The sequence below is a fragment of the Aptenodytes forsteri genome, unplaced genomic scaffold (assembly GCF_000699145.1).
Source record: "Aptenodytes forsteri isolate BGI_AS27 unplaced genomic scaffold, ASM69914v1 Scaffold82, whole genome shotgun sequence".
NCBI lineage: Eukaryota > Metazoa > Chordata > Aves > Sphenisciformes > Spheniscidae > Aptenodytes > Aptenodytes forsteri.
Genome location: NW_008795490.1, coordinates 5574366 through 5600392, shown reverse-complemented (window position 1 = coordinate 5600392; position 26027 = coordinate 5574366). Strand labels below are relative to the sequence as shown.

At 37.2% G+C, this 26027-nt stretch overlaps 1 protein-coding gene across 4 annotated transcripts in view; it reads right to left on the bottom strand.

The window, feature by feature from the left end:
* Positions 1–26027, bottom strand: part of ZDHHC14 (zinc finger DHHC-type containing 14) — a 116412-nt gene that overhangs the window by 47761 nt on the left and 42624 nt on the right. For 2 of the 4 annotated variants that reach the window (XM_009281436.2, XM_009281438.2), the window contains exon 2: positions 6115–6287. In XM_009281436.2, the coding sequence (XP_009279711.1) occupies positions 6115–6287 (173 nt within the window). The remainder of the gene's footprint in view (positions 1–6114; positions 6288–26027) is intronic. The other 2 variants (XM_009281437.2, XM_009281439.2) reach the window with 1 other exon arrangement.

Here is a 26027-nt window from a genome sequence, read left to right as displayed (position 1 = left end):
TGCCTAAGCAAGATTATTCAACCACTTCTGAAACTTGGATGAAAAGCAAACATTTTAATACCTCTATCATATTAGAGAATTTGAAGAAAGGAGCTGAAACCTAGCACATGCTGTAGCCTTTGAGCTTAGCATGCAGAGGTCACAGTTCAGATATCCTCAGCAGCAGCTTGTTAAGAGCTATAAAGTTAACTTCCAGATTTCTTTACTGCAGAGCACATTAACTCCGTTTATGAACAGATTATGAACCCTCCATCACTCCAGAGAAACTAAGGTTGTCATGTTCCAGCAGAACTGGGTGTATTGCAGACTGCTGCCTTCAAGCACTCAGGGCAAGGATCCTGGGTCTCCCTCCTACCATGTCCACAAGAAAGAGGAGGCACCTGCCCAACCCAGAGAAAGGAAAAGCTTTGAGGAAATCCCATCACAGAAACACAAGGTGAGTAAAAAGCCAAGTGCAAGGAAGGATCAGAAAAAGAGGAAGGAATGACAGGCAACAAAAGATGCAACCAAGTGGGATCCAGATGAGAGCCATGGAGGCAGGGCTGAACAGAAGTATAGGAAAGACAGGGCAGAACGCAGGGTGTATGTACCTAACAGACGCAATACAAATAAAAGGCAGAAAAGAGACCCAGAGTGGACTCTAAACACCAGAAAGCACAGGATGCTCCAGAAACAGGAACCAAAACCCAAAGAACTTTTTGGAACAAACTGTGGTAACTTGTTTCTGTGTAAAGGCCCTAATAACAAGTGCATTGCTATAGTGTGCTGCCTTCTGCCTTACCTGTCTAGGTTTTCATTACTGAAAGAACAACTTATGGCTCCTTTTGATTTTTTTTTTCCTTTATAACCACTGGATTATGGAAAATAACGCATCTAAGCCACTTTCTATGCCAATTAGCAAGCATTCAAAATACCTCACCCTTCAAACAGAGCCAAGAACAGACTCAGTTAATATTTATAGCCTGTTTATACGTCTGCTATTCTATAAGAATAGAGAATTAAACTACACATCATAAAAACTCTAAAGTTACTATTACACCACGTCCATTTCAAAACCATAGATACAATTAAATATTGCATAAATGGGTACTGGATTTAAAAACTAAGGAATTAATTTGCTGTGGTTAAATTGGGGAAAATCCTTTAATAAAATCATATTTAAAACATGATTTACAGAACGCTTAAGATTTCACCAAGTAGCTGGATATAGTGGTGAAAAATATCTGTCATAGCAAGATAACTAAATCCTAATATCTACTCTTCAACAACTCACTTGCAATCTCATTTAGCAGACAGTCATCGTTATCATCTTTACACATAATTACTAAAAAGGTAAATTTCCATTAGAAAGCCCATCTGTTTTACATAAAAATAATAGGTTATACAAGTTTTTGTTCTGACATTTTTTTCCCCAACTGCACCATCATTATTACTAGTAGATAATCAGCAAGTAAATTTCAGTAGCAGCTTCATTAATGGATTTTAATTTCATTTTCTGCTTAAGGGACTCAAGAAATTCAAAGAAACAGACACAGAAATGGAAAAGTACCTACAGAGATGACAGGGAACGTAGGACAGTACCTAGATGGATACTACTATTCTTTTCAGCATCTTATTCTCCTCTCTGTTCCTTTCTCAAATGCAGGTGTGAAAACCTCCTCACTGTTTGGGAAGATTTTATTTCATTAATTTTCAAACAGTTTAAGGAATTAGGACTATGACTTTTCTATAGCTGAACTATCAGCCACCAGTATAAGTGGCACAATTCAAAACAACATACCTGTCTCTCTCTTCTAAACTGATGACCATTTGTTTTTACTCAGCAAACTGTTCTCAGTAAGGGAAGAAACAAGTATATCCTTACTTTAACCAGAGTTAAGATAACTTCCTTCAAATACTTTTTTCTTCATATACAGTTATGCTCCAGCTTTTCCTTACAATGATCTCACATTATAGTAGGAATAAATTATTCTCTCAATCATCAATACTTGTCCCATTACAGAGAAATAGAAACAAAACAGAACATCAGTGATAAGAAGCCCAACGATTTGTCTGCAAATCTTGCTTCTAACCAACTTTGAAATCCTATCCTTAGCCAAAAATGGGTTTAAAGAAATTTGTTAATATAAAAAGTGAAAGAAAGATGTTTGGTCAACAGGCTCTTCCCTTCTCCTAGTTCTGGTTTAAATATGCTTGATGAGTGCAGACTTCCATACAGTGTCCTCCTGCGCTGCTCCAGCCTTTTCCTAATCAGAACCTCTTCTGATTAGGTACAGCCGTGTCCCACACAATGCTGCTTTTCTGAGAAGGTAAAAGGCCAGCTAACACAAATGGGTTGGTTGTATGCATATAAGTAAGATGGTATGTGTCTTGTTCAGTAGAAATAGGTGATAATTTAAAAACAAGTTTGGTATTCATCTAACAAGTGTTAAGCTTTCATTTTTAGATTACCTTTAAATGCCAAATTTGATAAAGGTGAAATTTAACGGAAACATACAACTTTTTTTTCTTAATTTAAACTTTTAAAAGTATCGTTCATGTTTTATTTTATTTAGACAGCAACACTGCTTCCTTTATTAAATGTCTTAAGTAACTCATATCAGGTATGATAAACGTCTACTTTTATTCTTTGGAAGCGGCTTAGATTCTGTTACTCATCATTAGGACAGCAGAGACCAGGATGATGACTGGCAAATTAAGACTACTTGTGCTTCACCACAAGAAGAGAAAAAAAATAGGAGGGCTAGGATTGCTGGAGTGAAACATCTGGGAGAGGTCATGGTGGCAAACTTATGAAGTGTAAAGGTTCAACAGAAATTTAAGTTCTTCAAGTAAGTCTTATGAAAGGTGATTAAATTAGAAAAATATTCCCATTATTTCAAATATCTAATTAATAAATTTACCCTCCAATCGTAAGACATTTTACTGGGAACTCCAGTACTGAATAGGCAAAGAATGTCCACTGCTCCCCAAATACTGCATTAATAAAACTGAAGGAAAACACCATTTTAAAAAACACAGAATACTCGTGAGCCATCATGGTAATTACAGCAGTAATAGAACAGTTACACAGGAAGCTCTATTTCAAAATGAGTCCTTCTGGAAAACTCTAAATTTTAAACAATTGTTTATCTAAAAATTATAACACAATTTTATGATGTAAAGGGGCACTCCTTTTTGGCAACACTAAGGAATATACCTGCCTGAATTCCATCCTCCTCCCACAAGTTATTCCTAGAGAGAGAATAACTTTTTTTGAGAAGAGGTGGGAGCAAAAAAAGAGAAAGGAGGAGGAAATTATAATTTTTCCCACATTTCCCCAAAGAGTTCTGAGATTATTTCCTCCCCTCCACTCTCCATCCTTTCCTTCCCATCTATAAAAATAATACCATTACCCATTATTGCAACTTACACACTTCTACGCAGCACATTACATACTCAGTATTTGATTCTGAAAAATGTTTGCAGTGACAGCACTGGCAAAAGCTAAAAAATAAGCTCTAAGATCAGTCTTCCTAAGAAATATGTTAAGTTTTCCAAACAACACAAATTTGAACTTTGGCATCTGTTTTCCACATATCTGGATTCTGTTAATATTAGGAATTCTTCTATTACACAAGCAAGGACTGAAATTATTGTGTTTGAAGAGAACTACAGTTCCTCAGTGTAAACACATTCCATATCCGTTTTTAATGGTTTTTTTGGAGCGTACTGAGAATATAGCTTCACAATGCTCCTCCATTTCTGATTTAATTTCTTTATGGCATGTAAGGGCAGGTTGACTGAAGATTTTCTTTTTAAATAATCCAGAGTGCCATATTGGAAAATAAGCAAACAGAAAAAATTTATATGAATTTAAATTCATCCATCTGCGATTGAGCTATCTGGGTCATCTAGGATCTAACAGTTGTCTTCCCTGTATACTATGTACAGTATCGTCCTTGCCCAAAGCTAAGTCCTGACTGGCTAAATGTAACCTTCTTCCTGTCATGACAATGACAGCTGGCTCCTGGCTCTGCACAATTAGTCCAAACAATGTATAAAAGCAATATAGGTTTTCTTCCTGGAATGTGAATGCCAGCAGAATACACTGTTTTTAGAAATCTATACCAGGTCTATAAAATTTGGTGAACTACGTATCTCAGACTTCACACACCCATGGGAAAAGATTTCCTCCCCACAAAGTTCAATGAACGTGTTACATGATCATACAGTTCCAAAAGCCTCAAACCTGCACAAAGAGCATACAGAGTAAGTACAATTAGCTGCTGCACATAGCATGCTGCAAATGCACTGATTCCACTTCAGAACTCAAATCCAAACACTTTGAAATACACAAAATGCTGTTTATTACACAGACACCTTTTTATTTTAACACATAACATAGTATAACAGCTATGGTCAGGACCTTCCAAATCTGGTGAAAGAAAATTATCTCACTGTAGTGATGATCAATGAACTCATCACTGTATTTTGAAATCCTGCTGCTTCTTAAAATAATCCATACCAAAGATAATGTGCACGTGTCCAGAAAATAAAACCATTCTTCTTCCTCCAACAGCAGTTTTCTGAAACTGAGCCCTTTGGACAAGATTTTTTTAATCACAATGAAATCATTAGATTCAAACAACCACTAAAGCATGTACGTATTTAAAAACAAACTTGTTACCTTTCCTCTGCTAAAGACTCATAAAGGCCTAAATAGTGAATATAAGTCGATATATTTTTTGGTTTACCTTAACGATATTTCTTTGTCCAACAGATCTCTTAAGCAGAAGATATAACTTCATGATGTGCTTACTATCTCTTAACAGCTAAGTAAGAGGAAACGAATGCCATATTGTTGTTAACGTTTTGCTATTTTGACATGAATTCTCCTGTCATTCCCACTTACAGGCATGGTTCACAGTATGATTTCGGAGAGTACAAACTACATTTGCCTTCTGAGGAAACTAAACCAGAACTTCTGCTCTATGTGTACATCAAATGAACTCAACCCCATAACATGGTGTAAGAGTCTAAACCAATGACTTTGCCCCTCAAGACATTCTCACCAATGCTTTGTGGAGGACATACAGACTATGAGAGAACCAGACAAAACCTAGTCTGAAGTAAACCCCTCAAATTCACACTGTATAGATGCAGAAGTGTCTGCCACAACAGCTTTAGTGCACTCATTTGCTTCTACTGCATTAAAATATTTGTCACAGTAAACAAAGCCTAAGACTGTACTACAGTACTAAACATCAAGAACCCTGCAGGTATTTCTCGTGTGCTTACATAAACCTGTTATCTGTCTTTTCAATTATATGAATGACTGTTCCTCTGAAATTGCTTCAGAACATGGGATTTCCATTGACTGTCGTATCAAAGCTGATATAGTAGCCTTTAGTAAGCTTTAGTAGCTTACTAAAAATAAGCAAACAAATTCACTGTTTATGAAGCAGCTCTGCAAACTCATCCTGTGTTTTCTTACCCAGGTAGCACATTTTAGCTATTCAGCATATTTGTAGCTGTAGAAATTCCACAATTAGAATTTAGTTAACAATTCTCTTGATAAATGAGGCTGATTAAAATCTAATTGACTCTCCTTTAATTGTGCTGGCTTTACACAGATAAAAAATAGTAACATTTTATTACTGTTACTGAAAAAAAAACCTTCCCAAGACTGCATCAACTTATGAGACTGTACATTAACACACTTATCTCACTCTTTCACAACATAAATAATAACGTAATTAAATTCAGTTAAACTCTGAGGGTACATTACTTTAAAAGATGCACAATTGTAGAACCTTTGCATTATCAGCTTTCTTGCCAAAAACACTTTAGAAAGTATTCTCTTGTGCACCACAGAGAGACTTGAACCATACTTGCTGAAAAGTATTTACAGTAATAACTATCACACTCCAGGGCCAGGATTTTGTTTACTATCTTTCTCGGTGAAGAACTGATCAACCATCTTTCCACAGGAATCACTGCAATGTCATCAGACATTACAACTCCAGAACAATTACTGTGGCAAGATAGGAGTAACTCCTCCCATGAGCAGAGCAGCACACTGCCTTCACACAGTACATGCACCCTTGGGAGGAAAGCGAAGAGACAACAGACCTTCAGTGTTACCTATTTGTCTCTCTAGATCTGCTGCTTCATCTGGTGTTGCACGTGGGAGGACACCAGGATCACTGAAACTAGTACGCAGCAGGGTCCCCATCACGAAAAAGAAAAGAATCCCACCAATTGCAGGTATAGCAGGTGTAATCTTCTCTGACAAATACGGACAACTGGAAAAAGAAAGAAGATTAAACATAGTCAATAACACAGTGCAACTTGCTCTCAAAAACTGTTTACCATTACAAATGCATATGAAGAATTCACTTTCTTCTATTGATACATTACTTGTCTTGGAATGTTTATTGAAGCTGAAATTTCTGTTTATGTGTTCATGACACTTCTGAAATTTCTCATAATCTGTTTAATATAATAAAGGTTTAAATAGCATAATAATAACCTGACTAATATGCAATACTAATTTACATAAGAAAATATTTTTATTACAGGATATTATAGGCTCACATATTTGTTCATCTACTGCCCAATTATATAAAGTAAATTGGGGAGGGGGAGGAGGAAGGGGAAATAACCTGAAGATGTTCAGCAATGAAAAGCAAAGCATATAACATGATTAAATAAACCACACTGAAAGATGTAATTAATTCTATAAAATGAATTTATCGTCCATCACAAAGATGGTGCTCAAGAACTTACACCTGTGACACATTCCTTTAACAGCCTTGGTATGTATCAATATTATAACACCACTACTGATTCTTTCTTAATCCATGTCTTGTAACTTGGTAAGCTTGTTTACTCATTTACAAAGTAAGACGAGTGCAAATGACAGTGCAACACACCTGGAAACAAATAATCCAGGGGGGTCTAGGGCAACATCAACAGCCCTTTACCAGCACAAAAAAAAGGCTCTGTGGTTACCAGATTTACAATATACATACAGGGCTTAAGATTGGATCACAGTTTTCGCAAATTTTCCTCTATGCTTCACATGTAATAAAATCAAAATGGACAGAAGCATTGGAATCTAAATAACACACAAATATAAGTATCTCTTTACAGTTGTGCAAAAAGAAGGGATATGAACACTTAGACGTTGCATAGTATACCACTCCTGTTAATCTGAATCATACAATAAGCACTGCAGGATCATCTTGGAAAACACACAGGATGAAGACACTCTTCATAACTCTTATATTAAGTAGAGGTGGGCAAAACTCAGAGATGGCTTCATGCATTTCTGATGTCTGCGTGAGAAGTCATAAAATACGCCTAAAAACAACATAAGCCAAAACCCAAGTTCTAGGCCTTAGGGCTTCATCTAAAGCTTCCGGATACCAATCAAGTTTAATTAACATTGTCTTCCCTGTTTCTGCCGACTGCCTTAAATGATGATTCAGACACGTGAGCTTTTGCAAGTCAGTTAACCTCACTGGAATGTTGAGCAAGTGATGACAATGTCAGCTTCACTGTCCATCACTTCTGCTGACAGGATGGGGAGAGAATGGAAACATTTTTCATACCAGCTACCATGTACCAAGCATTTATCTCCCTGCATAATCCTGTTAAATGTACTTGGCCGTTTCATCGAACGCCGTGGGTTTCACAGATGCAGTGAGTCCAAACGCATTACATGGCTCATCATACCATCACTATGAGTAGAATTCATCTTTCGCCCTACATGAATGTAATATTACAGGTGTAACAAGTTATGAAAGATTAAAAAGACAACTGGGTATAAAAAAAAAAGGCGAGGGGCAAGAGATAATGTAGTTTCACATAATGAATAGACTGTTTAAATACTAGGAAATGTACTTCAAATGCACACTTTCAGAAAATCTGTGTCAAAGACCCAGATTTATGAAATCAGTGCTAACTAAAGGAAGCAGCAGCAAGACAGCTGGTAGATACAAGCCTTGCTGCCTTCATGTCAGAGAAGTCAGTCAGAAGCTTTCATGCCACAAACATCCTACTGCTCAATTTATTTCTTGCCACAAAGGATTACTGAAATCAAAACTACTGTAATATGCTCAGACAAGGGTACAAATAGGCTGCAAGAACGTATTTTTAAAAGGATTAGAGGGAACATGTACATTAATGATCACTAAATATAGCACAGTGCTATAATTCTTCTATTGCATTATTCATTACACATACCAAAGAAATTGCAGCTGTGATGGTCTGTTGACCAAACAAGAGCTGTATGTGTGCAAAAGGTACCATGAGATAATCTCATAGCAGCACAGTAGGTGCAATACAATTTAGACAGGTGCCAATGCAAAAACAGTAATCTCAAATTCTCAGTGATACTCAGAGAATAGAAACTGAAGGGCCATCATGACAGTGACATGTTTTGTTTTAACAATTATTTCATAGGGAATTGGTAGAAAGAACAAATTCCTGTGCTGAAATACTGAGAAAGTCTTGCATTGCCGAGAAGCGATGACTTCATTATAGTAAAAAAGCATGAAAATGTCTATCTCTGCCTTGCTGAACCGAGTCTATCTGCAGTGAAAAAAAAAAAACAAACCACTCTCAAAGCCCTGCACTCTCTTCACCACAGGGCAAGTGTAAGGTAACCTGCTTCACCTAAAGATGTTTTCAGGGTATAACACCCTGTATTTTATCAACTTTGACTTGGAATTACTTCAGTAATAATGTAGAAGACCCTGAAGATGTCATCTTTGGCAATAATAACCAACTAATGCTCCACCAATTCAGAAAGTATTTCAAACTGAGAAGCCAGTCCTTACAGAGATTCAGACAGCAAGCCGAGGCAGGACCATTCAATCCAGTCTGACTTGCGTACCAACAGACCATATAATATTACATGGGCCTGCAGAGAGCTCAGTCATATCTATCCTTTAGAAAGGCCCAATTAATTTTCCAAGTTCCTGTCAATTAAATTTAAAAAAACCAGATACTGTATAGACCATTTTTTTCCTCATGTCTGTAAAAAAAAAAAAAAGGGGAAAAAAATCTTAATATCTCCTGGGTTATTAAAAAATCCACTAAAAGTGCCTTCAAGCTAAAAATGTGGATTTTTGCTCAAAATCGTCAATACACCTATAGAAATACACTTGCATATTTATATAATTTATATTTGCATGCTTATATAAGAAATGCATTTGTACTGCTATGTTAAGTCAATATTATTTTAAACAATTTGTTTTAGTGTTACTATTTTTAGAATTGTCAAATACTGTACACAGAAAAAGATTATTCCTAATATTCACTCAAATTCCTTAATTAATTTGCTTCAGTTGAGTTTGCATCCCTTTAGGCATCAGCCTTCCTCAGATATTACAAGAAGTATCTTTTCTGGATGGTATTTTCAGTGAGTCTTTAAAGTAAATATTAGCAGGTATTTCCTGACAGCAAATTTCAGAACTTTCAGGCAGAGGGACTCCCCACGCAGAGGACCATCTGTCTGCAGCACCACTTATGATAAAGCAGACAGAGCTCCAGAACAAATCTCTGTCCTACACACATCTGCAGAGCAAGCAGTGACAAACCTTTTTAAATCAGCACTTGGTAAGTTCATGTCTAGTAGTGACATCCTCATTTTACATCTTAGACACAGTAAAACGATTGTCCTTAATTGGTATCTGCAATGATAGCACAAAGCAAGTACTGACTGGGTCCATCCCAGAAAACACATTTTTAGGAAGTATTGCTTGACCATAGATCCCACTAGAAACTGTTACTGTGGAAATAGCTTCTTCAGAGAACAATGTTTGGATTTGCATATAGCAACCAGTAATACAACCTGAAGTTTTGATTTAATTAATAGGGGGGCTTCATACAAATCAGCCCTGCTTTTTGCTTGGCTTCTCAGCTGCTTTTTTTGAAGCATCATGTGAAAGTTCGCATGAGTGTAGGAGGGAAATAAAATCTGCTGGAAGACTAGTCTGTCACAGCTAGAAAAAAATAAAACCACACTGGCATTTGAGAGATAATTACCAAGTATCATCCCCGCGAACGAAGGATGCAGGAGAACAACAAAAATAATTCTTACCACCCAGCAGCCCTCTTAACTGTGTAACCATGCTCCCTGTGGCTACCGAGATCAGCAGAAAAACACATGTAGTAACTGTACTGAAGAGCACACAGAGTGAGAGTCCTACAACTTTCAAGCTTTTTCATTAGAAGAGGGGAGGAAGAAAAAGAAGACTCCTTGAGGCCTTTCCTGGAAAGATGAAGGCTTTCCTGAACAGTTCACTGACAGTTGTTGTTATTCACTGATGGGGAGATACAGTAAATGACAAATCTATCCAGCAGGGATAATGGAGATTTGGAGAGAGTCTAACTTGGAGAGAGGCTAACCCTGTAGTTACAAAAAAACTTTAACAACAAATACAGCCGCTAACTAAAGAGCACAAAAAAGACAGGGTTTTATACCTGTGAGAAATTGGAGATCTTGTTTAATATTTGCTAAGCTGGCAGGCAGAAAACAATAAAAGTACAGATTTTATGCAAAGATGTGGTAGTCATCACACTTAACCATACTAATTAAGAAGAAGAAAAAAAAAAAGGCGACCCCTACAAGCTTGGTGGGCGAGACTGATAATAGGATACGATATGTCAAGATTTTCACCAATATAAAACTCTTTGCAGCAGATATAAAAAAAATGTACTCTAGGAAAAGTATAATATAAGTATAGTAGAACCAAGTAACATAAGGAAAAAAATTACTGTTAATTTTCCTACATCATCAATTTAATTTATGTTTCTGCAGGTATTGCCTATTTAATATACCAGTAGCTATTGGTGTGCAGGTGGTGTCCAACACTAAGAGAGAAGGCTTGCACTGTGAACCCTGGGTTTGGCTCCACATGTTACAAGTTAACATCTGAATGAGACACTGCTGCTTTCCTTAAACTAACACAAAGAGTTTGTTTTTTGTCCTTCCGCTCTTATTTATGGCTCCTCTCAGCTCCCCCTTCCTTTCAACTCCACTGCATCATTGCTCCAAGCCACTCGGTCCCAAACTTCTGACCTTACGCCAACACAAGTCTTCGTCAGGTTCTTTTGTGAGCCAAGTTAGTTTACTAAAACACATGAAAACACCACCATTTTGTTGACTTCTCTTTCTGCCTCTTTAACAAATCAACTATGCACTTGGAAAAGAGCACTGATATTAGCACAAGGCAAGAGAGACAGAAGCACACACAAAAACTAGAGGGTGAGGGAAGCTGGGACAGAGGGAGGAGACCTCCATTTCAGCAGCTGTCAGTACGGTTTTCATTCAGACCACTGCCTCTTGTGAAACCGTGTTCTAACCTTGATCTCTGTCAATTTAGAAATGGCAACAGAATACCTATATAGATAGATCAAAGGCAAATCAAGACTCTGGGCTAGAAGAACAAAACCAGCTTATAATTTACTTTTCTAATGACAAGTTACCAGTTTAAAGAAAGCAGCCAAAGATGTGCACGTAGACCACAACACAGACAGTGGAAGATGCAAGGATGGGCAAAACATGAGAGCACAGCACGAACCTTGAAGGCTGCTGCCTCACAAAAACTGTAGGAAGATAAATGGGACAAAGAGAATGATCAGAGTGAAATAATTTCACTGTTGTAGAGTTTAGAGGGTTGCCTCTTTTTACTTGTTTTCCAGCAGAATCTCAGCTAGAGAACATTACATTTCGTATTGCTATTAGGAAAAGTGTTGGCAAAGTATAAGGAGGTATAAAAAGAATCACAGAAGCACTTTTAAAGACTGCATGGTGGATTCTCGCATATAATGCAGGCTTCAACCTGCTACAGACAACTTCAAAAGGTACTGCACCTATGATATTAAAACATAGTTTTAATACACTCAGAATTGTAAGAAGCATGGTATAAATTTTCCCATTGTATAGCCATAGCTACAGCAGAAAACAATGCCACAGAAAAGAATACATACCTAATTTAAAGACTAGAAAAATAAGATCAAAGAATGTTTGAATGTATCAGTTCTTCAGTCAGCATTTTTTGGGATGCTCATATGTTTCCACCTCCACCCCCACCCCCAAATCCCAGCATCCTACAACTACCTCTTTGAGAGGACCTTATTTTAAAGTTAAGGTGAAGAAACTCTTAAGAAAGGTCTCACACAAGAAAAAAGTTACAATAGAAACAACTTGCAGTGCATCAACCAATTAATGGTTAATTCTTCACAAGCATGCTGTTGGCACACAGAAAATGTGATGTAATTTGAGTACAGATTAGTCCAAGCAATTTTACATGAAATGCCTAACAAGGTTAGCTAGGGAAGTTCTGCATTGGTTTCCTACATCTGCCTGATTCTGTTGTACAGCCTTTAAAATTCCTATTAGAATTTTCAAGAGATATTAAGGAAACCATAGACTAATTTCAATGGGATTTGAAATTTGCTTTTAAAAAAATGATTTATTTCATTATTCTTCTTTGTGTTTTGAACTATTTTTTAACATCATACACTCCCTCATTTCAGAATGGTCAATCAGTTTCAAAAACTTATTTGATAAAATACAAGACAAAAATCACTCTTCTAATACTTACTTCATTTCAAATCTGAGAAATTTGGAATGCTGCAAACATGTGAAGACTATGGAAAACACAACAGCTAACAAACAAAAGGCAGAGTGACAGCAGGAAGGGAAGAAATAGGCAGAATATTACCTCCTCCTCAGTTTAATAATCCAAAATATTATACCCTAATCATAAATACAGATTTATTGAATGGTTTCAGACATGAAGCATTTAGCCTTGCTTGAATGCTTTACTAGTTTATTCTATATTTTATGGTACTGGATACATCTTACTTTTTTCTGTATTTTTTATATTGCTTGGGGGTAACTCCACTTAATTTTAATTCTAATTAAAAATAATTTTTAAGTGGGAACACATACAGAATAATGGTAATTATATTGTGTACATAAGTGTCCCAGCCTCTACCAGCACTTAGAAATTATAAACAAAGAAGATTAATATGATGAAATCACACAGATTACAAACAGTATGATCCTTAAACCTAATAAATTAAGTACGTCAGAAGTTCTCTCAAACCTAGTACAAAATAAAATTAGCTTAATGTTACCCTGAACAGCAAAAGCTCAACAACCAGTCTTCAGAGTTTCCTGTGAAAACCTGACGCAGTTTGGTCTTTAAAGCTGATGTCAAAACACATGAGCAATTACCAAGAATGAAAGACTGCAAAGACCTCTTTCTCCCCTGCTCAAACCAGCAAGTGTTCAACAGAACTCCTAGCAGCACTGACTCCATTAAATGGTAGTGCATTACCATTGAAATCAGATTTACACTGGCTGGATTTGGATGTAGGAGCTCAGATGAAGCTAAGCAAGCAGTGTTGATTATGACATTGTGTACGACAACCACAAACTCCCTCCTACCAGTAAAGGTCTTAAGGGTTTAATGCAGCAGATATGCAACAGTCAAAGTAACAGCCTTGCATGACCTCCCAAATTTTTATTGCTACATGAATTAACTCTAATGATCCACTGTCAAAGTGGGAACATATAAAATGCATAATGCAAAAAGAACCTGTCTGCAAAACAGATGTGGTTACTGAAGATCCTACAAGAGCAACTAAATTTTGTTTTGTTATACAGAGAAGGAACTTCTTTGTTTTACAAAACACAATTTCTAAAATTCTGATTGCATCAACTGTTGGCCAGAAATTTCCAAGCAAGGTAGTAAGAAAATGGGAAATATCTAACGAACTATATACATCAAGAGCCTGAGTCTTACCAAATAATCAGTTTCTTTATGAAAGGCCAATGCAAGGATGACATATCCTCAAAAGACAAACTCAGAAAAGGCATGGCTTCCAACTACGCAGCAAATCAAAGGCTTGCTTTATTGCAATTTCTGTTCGCTAATTACTTACTTGAAAAGCTAAAAATATATTTGTACTTTAATTCTCTGGTTTTGCATACTGTACAAGGTCTGGTTTCCATAGTAAAAGACTACCAATTAATGAATTCCACTAGATGCACAAACTCAGGATTTCTTTTAAACAGCTCATATAGAACGCTTTCCTGTTACGCTTCATATTACTTCCTTATTATTTCCTGTTATGTGATTTTATAACTAAACCATCAGGTTAATCCCAAGTACTTATGAACAGAAATGAAAACTGGGACAAAATAAGCGGAAATGCCTCATGCCACAAACACAAGTCCCTGAAGGAGTATGAGCTTCTAGGTGATTTTCCACAGGGTTCTCTGGAAATTGAAACATACGCAAGTAAGCTGCTGCCAGATAGTGGACTCTGAGCTTTCAATGAGCAGGATTTTGCATTCACCCTGCACAACTTATAAGGTCTAAAGGCTAGACGTAAAGCCTAGCACTTGCTAAAGGGCAAAGGCCCATCGTCAATGCAACCCCTACCCCTGGCCACACTCTACTGTCACTTCCCTCGTATAAGCACAAGTGAGCTGGCTAACACTGCATTAAAACAGAGGAATTGCTCTCAACCTGTTCCCTTTTCTGAAAAAAACATTCATTTTCTGTTAGATCAGTTCTCTGAACAACTTCACTCGCTGTATGGTGTAATGAGTGCCAGTGAACAGGTGGGAACACACAGAGGGCAGGATGAAGTTGAACTGTCATTTCCAGAGGCATTCAACTGCTATGTGGACTTAGCCATAAAATGAAATCCCACCCATAGCCATAAGAGCTTAGGTATAGTAGATCCAATATCTTATATGGATTTTTTTTTTTTTTTACTGTGTCTTTTTCCCTCTGCAATTCTCCTTATTGCAAGACTTTTGAATAAAACACACAAATGAACTTTAACCTAAAATACAGGGGAAAAATACCCAAACCTTAACTTCTCAGTGGAACCCACTGCAATACAACCCTTTGCTCTTCCATTGAAAAACAGAGCTAAGCTTCACAGATACAGCATTTCCTGGGGCTCCTTTACTTATAAAAAAAGTGGAGAACTGAAGATCCTGCCCACACTACATATCAAGAGTGTACATCACACGGTTATAAATAAAGCAACTAGGAACATAAAGCAAGGAGGAGCATAAAACCAAGAGAGTTTAACCTCCTCTTCCCCAAAAGAAGCAGAGCTGAGCAGTAGCAATTCAGCAACTTGATCATCCTTCTCAACGACCTGAGAGGCCTGTTTGTAGTAACTTCAGAGGCATAGGTCTCCACAAGCGTTGGGAGAGTTTTACCTGAAATGGCATCCTTTGTATTTTCCTGCTGCCTCCTCACAGTATCACGGCAATCCTCTTATCCCAGACTAAGCATTCACTGGACAAACAGACTGGCATACTGCAGGCTACTTCAGATTAAAAAAACCCCAACAACTAATTGGCACACATCATGCCAAAGCAGTGCCAGCTCTCCATGTCTAAAAATGAGTCAGTTTAAATATAAACAAATTGCAAGACCAGCTTGAGGCAAATCTTTTATTTCATGGAAAAAAATAAAGCACACAGTGCTTCATCTACACAGAAAGCATTACCACTACAAATATTTTGGTTAGCAATATAATTTAAACAACTAGGAAGAGCCTTTTACTGTTTTGCATTAGAAGTGAGATTTGGGTACAAGTCATTGGAAGTCTAGGCATTAAAAGTTTAAGAAATACCCTACATTGAAAGATTGCTTCTGAATCACCAGAGTTAGCAATGTCATAGCATTTAATTATCTTCAGGGATGTGTGCAGAAAAGATTGCGCTGTTTGAATATTGAAATACTTTGTCTGAATTTTCTTCCTTTTTTGTTTTTTTTAGGAAGACATCTAAAATGCTCTGTATACACTTTTATGTTACTTATCAAACCTAGATAAGCACGTTCAAACTGAAAATCAGTGGCTTTATTGTATTATGCTTTTCTCTGTAGTTCCACAAATATATCACGCACAGGAAAAGATTGCGCTGTTTGAATATTGAAATACTTTGTCTGAATTTTCTTCCTTTTTTGTTTTTTTTAGGAGGACGTCTTCTATGCTGTTTTTTCTCTTTTTTTTTGTTTCTTATCCCTCGTTGATCAGGTTCAAACTGAAAATCAGTGGCTTTATTGTATTATGCTTTTCTCTGTAGTTCCACAAATATATCACGCACAGGCACTTTCCTCTTGAAAAATGCCACTGACTGAAATTATTAATTCCATATTCCCTTCCTGAACACTTGTATAATTCATCAAAAGTTATTTCTACCATACATCAACTCTATGATTTAAATCACCTGTTTAAATAAGGGAAACGTATTCCAGTATATTTTCTCTTAAGCCAACTACATCAAGAAATATGTATTACAGAAAAATACAATTAAAGGAAGTTATAACAGAAATGTTATTTTGAAAATTAAAAACTAAGGATGAAAATCATCTATATTAACGGTTAAAAGTTGAGAGTATCACAGAAGGTTCTGTAGCAAGCTCAACAGCAAAAAAATTTCCACATTTAAGAGAATGATGTTCTTCACACAAATGTCAGTCTCTTAAGAACCACAGTTACTTTACAGTTAGCTGCTGTACAGTAACTAAATATTTTGACTGCTAATGCATAAACGAGACCTGAATGGAAGATGAACAAAGAAGAAATGCCCAGCTTTTACATTGTTTCTTAAAAATATTTTATTTAAAATTCCCACTCAGTTTTAAACTTTTTTCATATGCAAATTTCACTTTCTACTATTTCATAAAAATTTTCAAGCCTTTTCCCAATTGAGTTGTTACTGCAATTTTGTTCAGTAATTACCACAAACCCCAAATTTTAATGTAAATTGAACCAGGATTTCAGGTGGGGGAGAATAACGAACACAGGGTATTACTGCTACCCTTCTTCGAAAGTATAATTTACTTCTTCAATTTAACATCTATTTTTGTCAGACTGCCAAAACTTTTTTTAAAGGTGTCACAAGAAGGTGAAACAAAGCAAAGAAGGTCTTTATTACATCCATTGCAACTGTAAATTTCAAACTTTTTTCTTCTAACATTTTAATTATGCAACCTGTTATCGCCTATACGATACGATCCCAAGCCCCACTGAAAGAGCATTTCTTTTGCCACTATTTATACGGACATCCAGTAGATGATTTTGCAAGTGGAATAACGTGATCTCTCTCCCTAAGGCAAGCCAGCCGTGCAAATCAGAGCAAAGCTCAGTTACTTCATTGTTCCCAGAATATACTCTAAGGAATTGCAACACAAGATTTGTTCTCCGTCTTTCCATTGTCAAACATGTTCTGCTGTCCTCCTCCCAGTTTCAGATGCTGACATGTAAACAATTCTCCCAGACACACTCAGCCATGCAAATACCGCTCCAACCACTGGTCTGCACTTCGGCACTTTTGCACAAACAGGAAACTAGCAGGGCATGAAGTTAAATAGAAATCTTTTGAATACATAAAACAATTGCACAGAAGCTAAAATAAAACCAGGATTGCAGCAACAAATGAAACACCACTATAGGACCACTACCCTACAAAAAAAAGCAACTGGCTGTATAAAACAGCATAACATGCTACATCCTATATGTCCGTAGCGCACCATCTCTAAATGTAAGTTGGTGATGTGTAACCTATTTCACCGAGTCCTTCAAGCACTGATATCACTAGCCTCACCTTTTGCCCTGGTGTTTTTTCTTTAACCAGGTTTGCTGCTGCCTTTGGCCAGTCCCTCCCAAGTTCCTCAGGCTCTCTCCCAGCTGGACTCTGATCACGAGGGAACAGAGGCTGCCCGGGCCCTCCTGCCAGCTCCAAACGCACATGCTCCTTGTGCTACAGTACCAGAGGGGAGCTGCAGCCTTTACAACACCCCGCCAGTGTCCCGATCTATCTGAGGATATTGGCAACTGAACTTGAAGAGAAGCTGCTACCCTGGGTTAATCAGCAGCTTTGCACACGGCAACAGGAACAGACCCTAACCAGGAGGAAGATCAAGAGATTGGTAATGTTCTGCAGCCTTTAGTCTTTTCTTCTAGCCTGACCTCTGATTAAGTCCATTCTCCATGGAACAGCTTGCCTTTCGGGTTTGCAGAACATACTGCATTCAAAGAGATGAGCTACATGTAACTGTAAGAAGCACGCTGGTTATGTTACCTCAAATAGTTGCACTAAATGCCCAATGTGTTCCTCCTCCTTCCTTTCTGTGCCCTTACAAACATGGCAACAAAGTTCAGGAGAGGTCAGGTATGTGCTTCGTTTTTCAATAGCTTTCCTATGTAAAGGTGCAATGTAACAAGGTTTTATAGCATTTTCTGTCTACATGTGTTCAGAAAGGAGACACCTTGGTGCATCTTGCTCCTCGTTATAAACATTAAGCTAATGCTTACAATGAGTAAGTGAAAAAGCAAAGTGTATGAAAGACACATGCAACACTGCAGCAGAGTAAGTAATTTCTATTTACAAATAAAAGACAGACCAGGAGCACAAGATTCTGTTTCTTCATGGGTATAGAAAAATCCTTTTCCTCTCAAAGCATAGGAAACTACTCTGCTTTACAACTGAAGTATAGATTTCTTTATTCCAATGCTTTGTCTGAAGGAGAAAAAAAAAAAGGCAAAGAAGAACGGACAGTCATGCAAGCAATCTTAAATCAAAATACAGCTGTGAATCTAATTTCAGGTCCATTGAACTTTACATTACAAGCTTAAATAACTTTATGTGCACTTATTCCTCCAAGAGCAATTAGTTTACTCTCTTACACTCCAAAACAAAACTTCATTTTTCACATCCATTAAACAATAACATATTACCTAGCGTTTCATTAGCCTGAAGGAGATCAAACCCTCAAAGGTTCACTGGTATGAAGAACACACCAAATAATTCATCATATCACTGTGAATAAGTTCACAAATTGAAGTCCGGAAGCAGTGCCAGGCAATTGAACTTCTTGATGAACTGAGTATTCAACTCATGCTTGTTTATTTTTTTAAAGCCCTTATTAAAGTAATAAACCAAATCATTCTCACTACTGGACCACTTCCATTCTTTTCTCATATTTGACGCTTTGTCAGATATATTTCCATTCTGTCCACAAAGTCAAAGCTTCTTACTAGCAGACAGAAGATTCTAATAAGATTTTGCTGAAAGGATGAAAAAAGGACTAAAGACTGCACAGCTTACAAATAACAGACATGATCCTGACACACACTCTGTAATCTAGAGAGAAACTAATATTTCAAACGTATGTTAATTAAAATTCTAAACATTGCATTTTGTCCTGGATTGCGAAACAACTTTAATATCCTCTATGTCCTAAATACATACTAACCACTCGTCTAAAACGTGCAGAAAATACTGGGCTGGAGGGGAACAGAAGTAAACATGCAAGAGTAGAGAGTGCAGTTTTTCTATTCAGAAAAGCTACAAACCTCAAAATAACAAGCAGCATGGCAAATACCAAGTTGCTGGTATAACTGCATCCATTCCCCAAAAGGATTTTTAATGCAACTATCTTTGAATTCAAATTCATAGCCATGAATGAATATGAGCCCTCTTATTGGTGTCCAGCTCCTCACAGACACTGAGAAATACTAAGATACGAGCTCACTGCAATTTTTCAGTCTGTTAGAACAGTGAACAGCCATTAAAATGTAATAATCCACATCTGCCAACCATGAGTTCCAGGTTTGTGTTTCAGGCTCATGCATTGCGCAGACGGTATGATCAACTCACTGGGAACATCCTCAGGACAGCACAAATCTCCCTCTTTGAACGTGAACACACTCTGCTATTTCTCAACAGCAGTGATAATTATTCATAGCATCTTAAGCTGCATTTTCATCTGTAACCTAAAAAAATGTAAACACTTGTTCTGCAAGCCTGTCCTACACTAGGACAAGGTCCCAGAAAATGAAATTAATTGATTAGCACGAATTGTAATGGGACCTAGGCGCCAATATAAATCTAATCTTTGAGAGAGTTTTATTAATTCATACTCTATTAACCCCTTCTTCTCCTTTTCTGGAAACATACATACATACACACACGACAAAAATAATTAAAACACCCATAGGAATGAGTCCACAATTTGGTGTTCTAAAACTTGTAATATCTAGCTAGATATTAAGATAAACAAAAGGGAGCGCCTTGTACAATGGAGGTGTATAAATGGAGTGATCTGTGTTCTTACTGTTAGCTTTTAAGCAGGAGTTTCCTTGAAGCCCAGTCCCCATTGTCACAGTCAAGAGCACCAGCGCATAAAGAATAATGTTCACAGAAAAGCATGTTAATGACAGCTATATTAAAAACTACAATAGAGCAATAAATGAAACAATTTCAAAATAGAAGAGTCAAAAGTGACAAAAAATTGTTGAGGTTTTTAAGAAGGAAAGTTGAACAGCAGCAAATACTTTATTATTTTATTTTTACTATTTTTTCACTGACTACTCGATGTACAAAGCAAAGGACTTGCTCTTTCCTTTGTTTTTCCTTATTGCTCTCCTTGAAAACCTGTCACACTGTTCTTGTCAAAAACCTCTCAAGGTGCTTCTCATATGGTATTGAAGAGCTAAATTAAACCTTAACAATTTAAAAATTCTTAATTTGAAGGAGTATTTCTCCTTCACTACACTAATCTCTACGCTAAGGAAGTCAACAAGAGTAAGTGAAGTGTAAACAAAGGCCCTGGCAGCATTACTGGCCAGAGGTGGCCTATTACAGTCAAACTGGTACGAGAAAGTGTCTAGATTACAAAAAAAAGTATTGAAAATCTTTTGGAAATATATGGTGTAAAAACCCCAGTTGTTAATGTGCTACATTGCAACCCTACCTTGCAATCATCTCTATTTAGAATATGACATTATAATACTCATGCTAAAATTAGCTAAAACTATATATTCTTTCAAAACAACAAAGCAACATTCCTTATTTTTTGACCTAGTCTGCACTTAGATGCTTGTAGCTTAGCCAACCCTCTGCAGCTGCTTCGACACCGTGCCAATGCCTCCACTTCCTCAGCCCTTCTATGCTTAGGAAAGAATCTCTGGAGACCTGAAGAGTATTGCACAAACAATACTGTGTCCTCCAACTGCTAAATACAAAATCTATCTTTGCTTCTTTTGTCCCTCTTGAAGGAGAGTGAACGTGTGCTTTGGACTTCATTTTTGGTTGATGAAATAATATTTTATTTTCTCTCAAAAAGGGGATGGATCAACCTAAGAGAAGCCCATTACAACAGAGGTCAGAAACAGTTCAGTCGATAGGACAGGAGACCAGGAGTCGGTAAAGTTTTCTTCCTGGATCGGCCAGGAATCTGTTGCGTGACCTTGAGCAAAGGCAATTCACCTCTCTATTATCCCTCTGCTTTTTTGGAGCGTACACCTATCCAGGACACAATCAAGACAGAATAATTATGTGTCAAACTCCATATGACTAGAAAAATACCCCCCTGGTTATTTATTTTTATTGGGGTTTTTTGCTGCCAGTGGACACTGATGAGGGTCTTGGACTCTACTGTACAAAAACACTGTCTAAGCAGCAAGCAAATCAGCTGGAATCCCTAGGCAATACTGAAATACAAATAATTACTAACAGGATACACAGCTTGGCTTACACAGTACAATAGGAAAAAAAAGGAAGAGGACTTAAAATAGTAACTCCATATGTTACTATGCTGATTAGTAGTTGTCTCATTAAAAAAATACTGCGGTTACAAAAAATTAAGAAAATATGCCGAAACAGAAGTGTTTCAGCCTCTCCTAAAAAGACAGGGTGTTTGTCCTTTATACATTTAAATCTCGTTTTATAAAATGATACCATTCAGGTTTAGACAAGAACTTAACTGGTTTTCAAAAACATGTAATAGGAACCTGATGTTGACAGATATGTTAGCAATAGTTTCTTTCCAAATATAGTCTGTCAACTTTTTAGACAATAACTCTGAGGAAATTACTTCAAAGTTCTGGGGGAAAAAAGTTTCTTGAGATACCTGAATTCTCCTTTTTTCTGTAAAGTGAATGATACTGAGAAACATGCATGTTCCAAGAAAGTATCTTCATTAAAAAGCAGCCCTAGACTTTCTGAACTACAGTATCTGAGCTTTGAAGCAATCAGATATTAACTATCTGCCACTGTGAGGAGTAACAGTAGTCCGTACAGAAGAAAGTAATTTCCTCCAGCAACATGCTGAGAGTAACTTTTTGTTGACAGTGCCAACTGAAGCTTCTCTTCCTCTCAGCCAGCCCAGTCATTTCCACCCCTGCCTTGTGCTGACACACATGTTCCTGCAGCCCCTCAGGGAACGAGGAAACAGACCAGGCTGATGCCCTCCCCAGGAAAAAATGAAGAGCAGAAAATGTGCTAGAGCAAGAAGTGACATGGTTGGTTGGTTGTTCTTAAAATTACTGGTTTTCATGGATTTGTCTGTCTCTTATTTTAGATTGTTAATAAATAGTTGATCACCAGCCTTCAAAGATCTGAAATCATCTTCAGTTAAACTGTAAATACAGCTACAACAGAGAAAAACATTGCAATATTTTTAGGAAAAATCAGACACCTCCATTTAATTTGAGGCACACCATAGGACTGACTCCAGCCTGACAATATAATAAGTACTGTGCGGTAACATTGTAAGTTACATCTATAATCCCTGGAGTATTCTACATAAGCACTGAACCTGCAAAAAATCAAATAAGCTAATGAAAAACTTTAAAGGAAAGCAACAGACATTTATAGATGATATGAATAGGCATTATTAAGCAATACTTGCCCATTATAATTGAGAATTATAATTGATTCAAGAAACAACCCAAAGCACCTAAAAATACCTAGCCCTTTGAACGTTTTACTCTTGAATTCCACAGAATTTTACAGACAAAGCTTTTTCAAACAGAAACTCCAATTCCACTCAGTCTCTTCAAAACGTAATTATTTAAGTTAAAATAGGTCAGGTCGTCTGCAGAGATGTGAACTACATTTACAAAACAAATTCTATCATTACCATCATAACAACAAGGGAAGTTTCACTTTGCTTCTTACTTTCTTTTGTTGTTGATTTTGTTATATAGCAGTCCTCTGATTCCTAGATAATGAAAAAAATGTTGGTGTAATATGGGAGTTGTTGCCATGTAATATAAAATTTGTTCACTCTGCAATTTTCTCTTGTGTCAAGCAAAAATATTTGCTGCAAGATGAGCTTACTTAGTAGAACTGAAATCTTTTTGGGACAGAATGACAGTTAAATTGTTGGAATTGATACATATTCTCCATATTACAGTATATCATTATCGCTAATACTTCAATAACTAGATGATTTTTAGGCATAAGTAAACCATAAAATAATCCTATGATTCCATAGGTAAAAAATTCCCTACATTGTCAAACTTCTTTTATTTTTTGCTTGCTTTCTTTAAATCTTGAATACAGACATCAGGCATTTTGCACCTTCTATTTGCAAGAAAAGCACATCTCCAAGTCAGTCTCTCTGGCATTTACTATTAGAAATCTTTACTTAAGAAACTGGACAAATCTGTATTTGTTCCCAATGCCTGTGAGAGTTGATTAAATCAAGTCCAGCAAACACAGAATGGATCACAAATGCTCAGTGTCGTCTTTAAGATGACACAAACACCTCTGAATTGGAAAAGGATTAACACTGCAGCGCTGGAGAGGGACTACAAATGGAGAAAGTAGTGAAGCTTACTGACCATCTGAGCTGGGAAGCACCAAAGTGCCTTCCCCCAAAACTAACTGTTGGATAATGGCTTTTCTTAGTTCACAGCCCTTTCCTGTGAACAGATCAATCCCCACCACCAGTGTTCAAGAGTCCTGAGCGTTGCCCTTCTACCTCCCATGCACATCAGCCATGAGACATGGATAGCAGCCATAACAACAGTGCCTTGTGTTCACAGTGAAATGAATCTTTTAGGAAACAGCAACAATACAGCTGTCCAGGGAAGCATCCTGATAATCAATTCTGACAAATAAAAATGTAAACAACTTTTTTTCTTCCTAGTTAGGCAACAAGCCTACCTCAGCACTTGACAAATACTTCAGTGCTCCAACACTGCAGACTCCAGCCAGGGGACCATTCCTCTGCTCAACAGAGAAACAGCTACAGAGACTACTACACCTGAGAGGCTCTTTATACAGGAAGATGTCGTAACTCAGCAGTTTCAATGATCTCAATCTGACAGGTAAGAACTATATCCCCGTGTTATAAACCTATAATAAAGAGAGAAGAATCATTTTTTTTGGGAAGGCATTCAATGCAGCGAGCACTTGACAAATACTTCAGTGCTCCAACACTGCAGACTCCAGCCAGGGGACCATTCCTCTGCTCAACAGAGAAACAGCTACAGAGACTACTACACCTGAGAGGCTCTTTATACAGGAAGATGTCGTAACTCAGCAGTTTCAATGATCTCAATCTGACAGGTAAGAACTATATCCCCGTGTTATAAACCTATAATAAAGAGAGAAGAATCATTTTTTTTGGGAAGGCATTTTCAATGCAGCACTGAATGCTTCATTTTTGTTCCTTTCAGCACTGCTTCTTTCTCCAACAAAAGCAAATTCTGAGTGACAGAAAAGTACATTTCCCTCTCTGCCCTGCAGCTCACTCTGTGACTATGCAATCAATGGCAAAGTCTGAAATGGGGGAAAAAAAAACCAAACCAAAACCCGACAGTGCAGTGAACGATGAATGCCATACAAAAATATATGTCCTTGTATGGCCTCGAGCTTCAAAACAAGGAAAGTAAGATCCCTGAAGAAATGCAAACATTCAAGAGACAGACAATCCTTTGTTATCATGATTCTTTTTTTCTTTTAGGTATCCCTGGCAACTATCTGCACACCACCACTACCATTTTGTTAAGTGACATGATAGTGAGTAAATTGGGTCAACACAATGAAAATGACCAGCAAGTGCCATCTTGTTGATAAAGTGTACAAAAATATGCTTCATAAAAAAACCCATATATTCAGATTATGACTTTTATATGTTATAGAGGTGACACTCAGGCTAGCTTTGTATATTATTTCAACTTTAGTAACAATTCTTCTGGCACTCATTTTTTGCTTGGTCTAACAAAGCAGAATGAAAAGACACTGTCAACTGCAGTGTCTTTTGGATGTTAATCAGGTCTCATCCGCACTCTGAGTTGCATCATCTTAATTAAAGGCAGGATTTTAAGCAAGTTGAAGCAGCTTTATACCTTATAGGTAAGTCACTCAATCCACTTTAGGCTAATTTATGCGTAATTCCACAGACCAAAGCAAAAATATCTAACAGGCATCAGGTAGGAAATATAGAAACTCCCTGTGTGTACAAGCTTAAACTTAAACCTGTTTTCGCATGAAGTCAGTACCCTAGAAGATTTTGGATCCTTGGACTCCAAGAGAGTCATAGCGGAGTTTTGGTTTCCGCACTCCACACTCAAGCAAAGTTGGATACACAGACACGGCAGAGGATTAAAGAGTTCTCCAGCTACAAGGACAGCAGAGAAGAGGGTCCAGTATGGATGGGAGCTGTAGTCACTGCAGTAGTTCATGAAAGAACTGAACCTGAACCGGCTCTTTCAGGAGAGGTTAGAGAGCAACAACAGACATTTGCACTTGAATATATGAAGCCTGGAAGACACAAATGTGAAAAATTAGAAATACTGGTTCAGGATATTAAATTCAGCACGTTAAAGAGACTACAGCAAAAGATAGTGGAATATCCACATCAAAGCTGAAGGGTAGATGGTAGTCAGGAAAGTAAAACAAAAGTAAAGCCAGTTAGATACTGAAGTGCATTAGTAATGTCTCACCAACTAGAAATACCAATTCCTTGGTGTCATGGTTTAACCTCCAGTCGGCAATTGAGCACCACACAGCCGCTCGCTCACTTCCCCCCCCCGGTGGGGTGGGGGAGAGAATTGGAAGAGTAAAAGTGAGAAACTTGTGGATTGAGAGAAGAACAGTTTAATAATTAAAATAAAATAGTAATAATAATAATAAAAAGAATATACAAAGCAAGTGATGCATGATGCAATTGCTCACCACCTGCTGACCG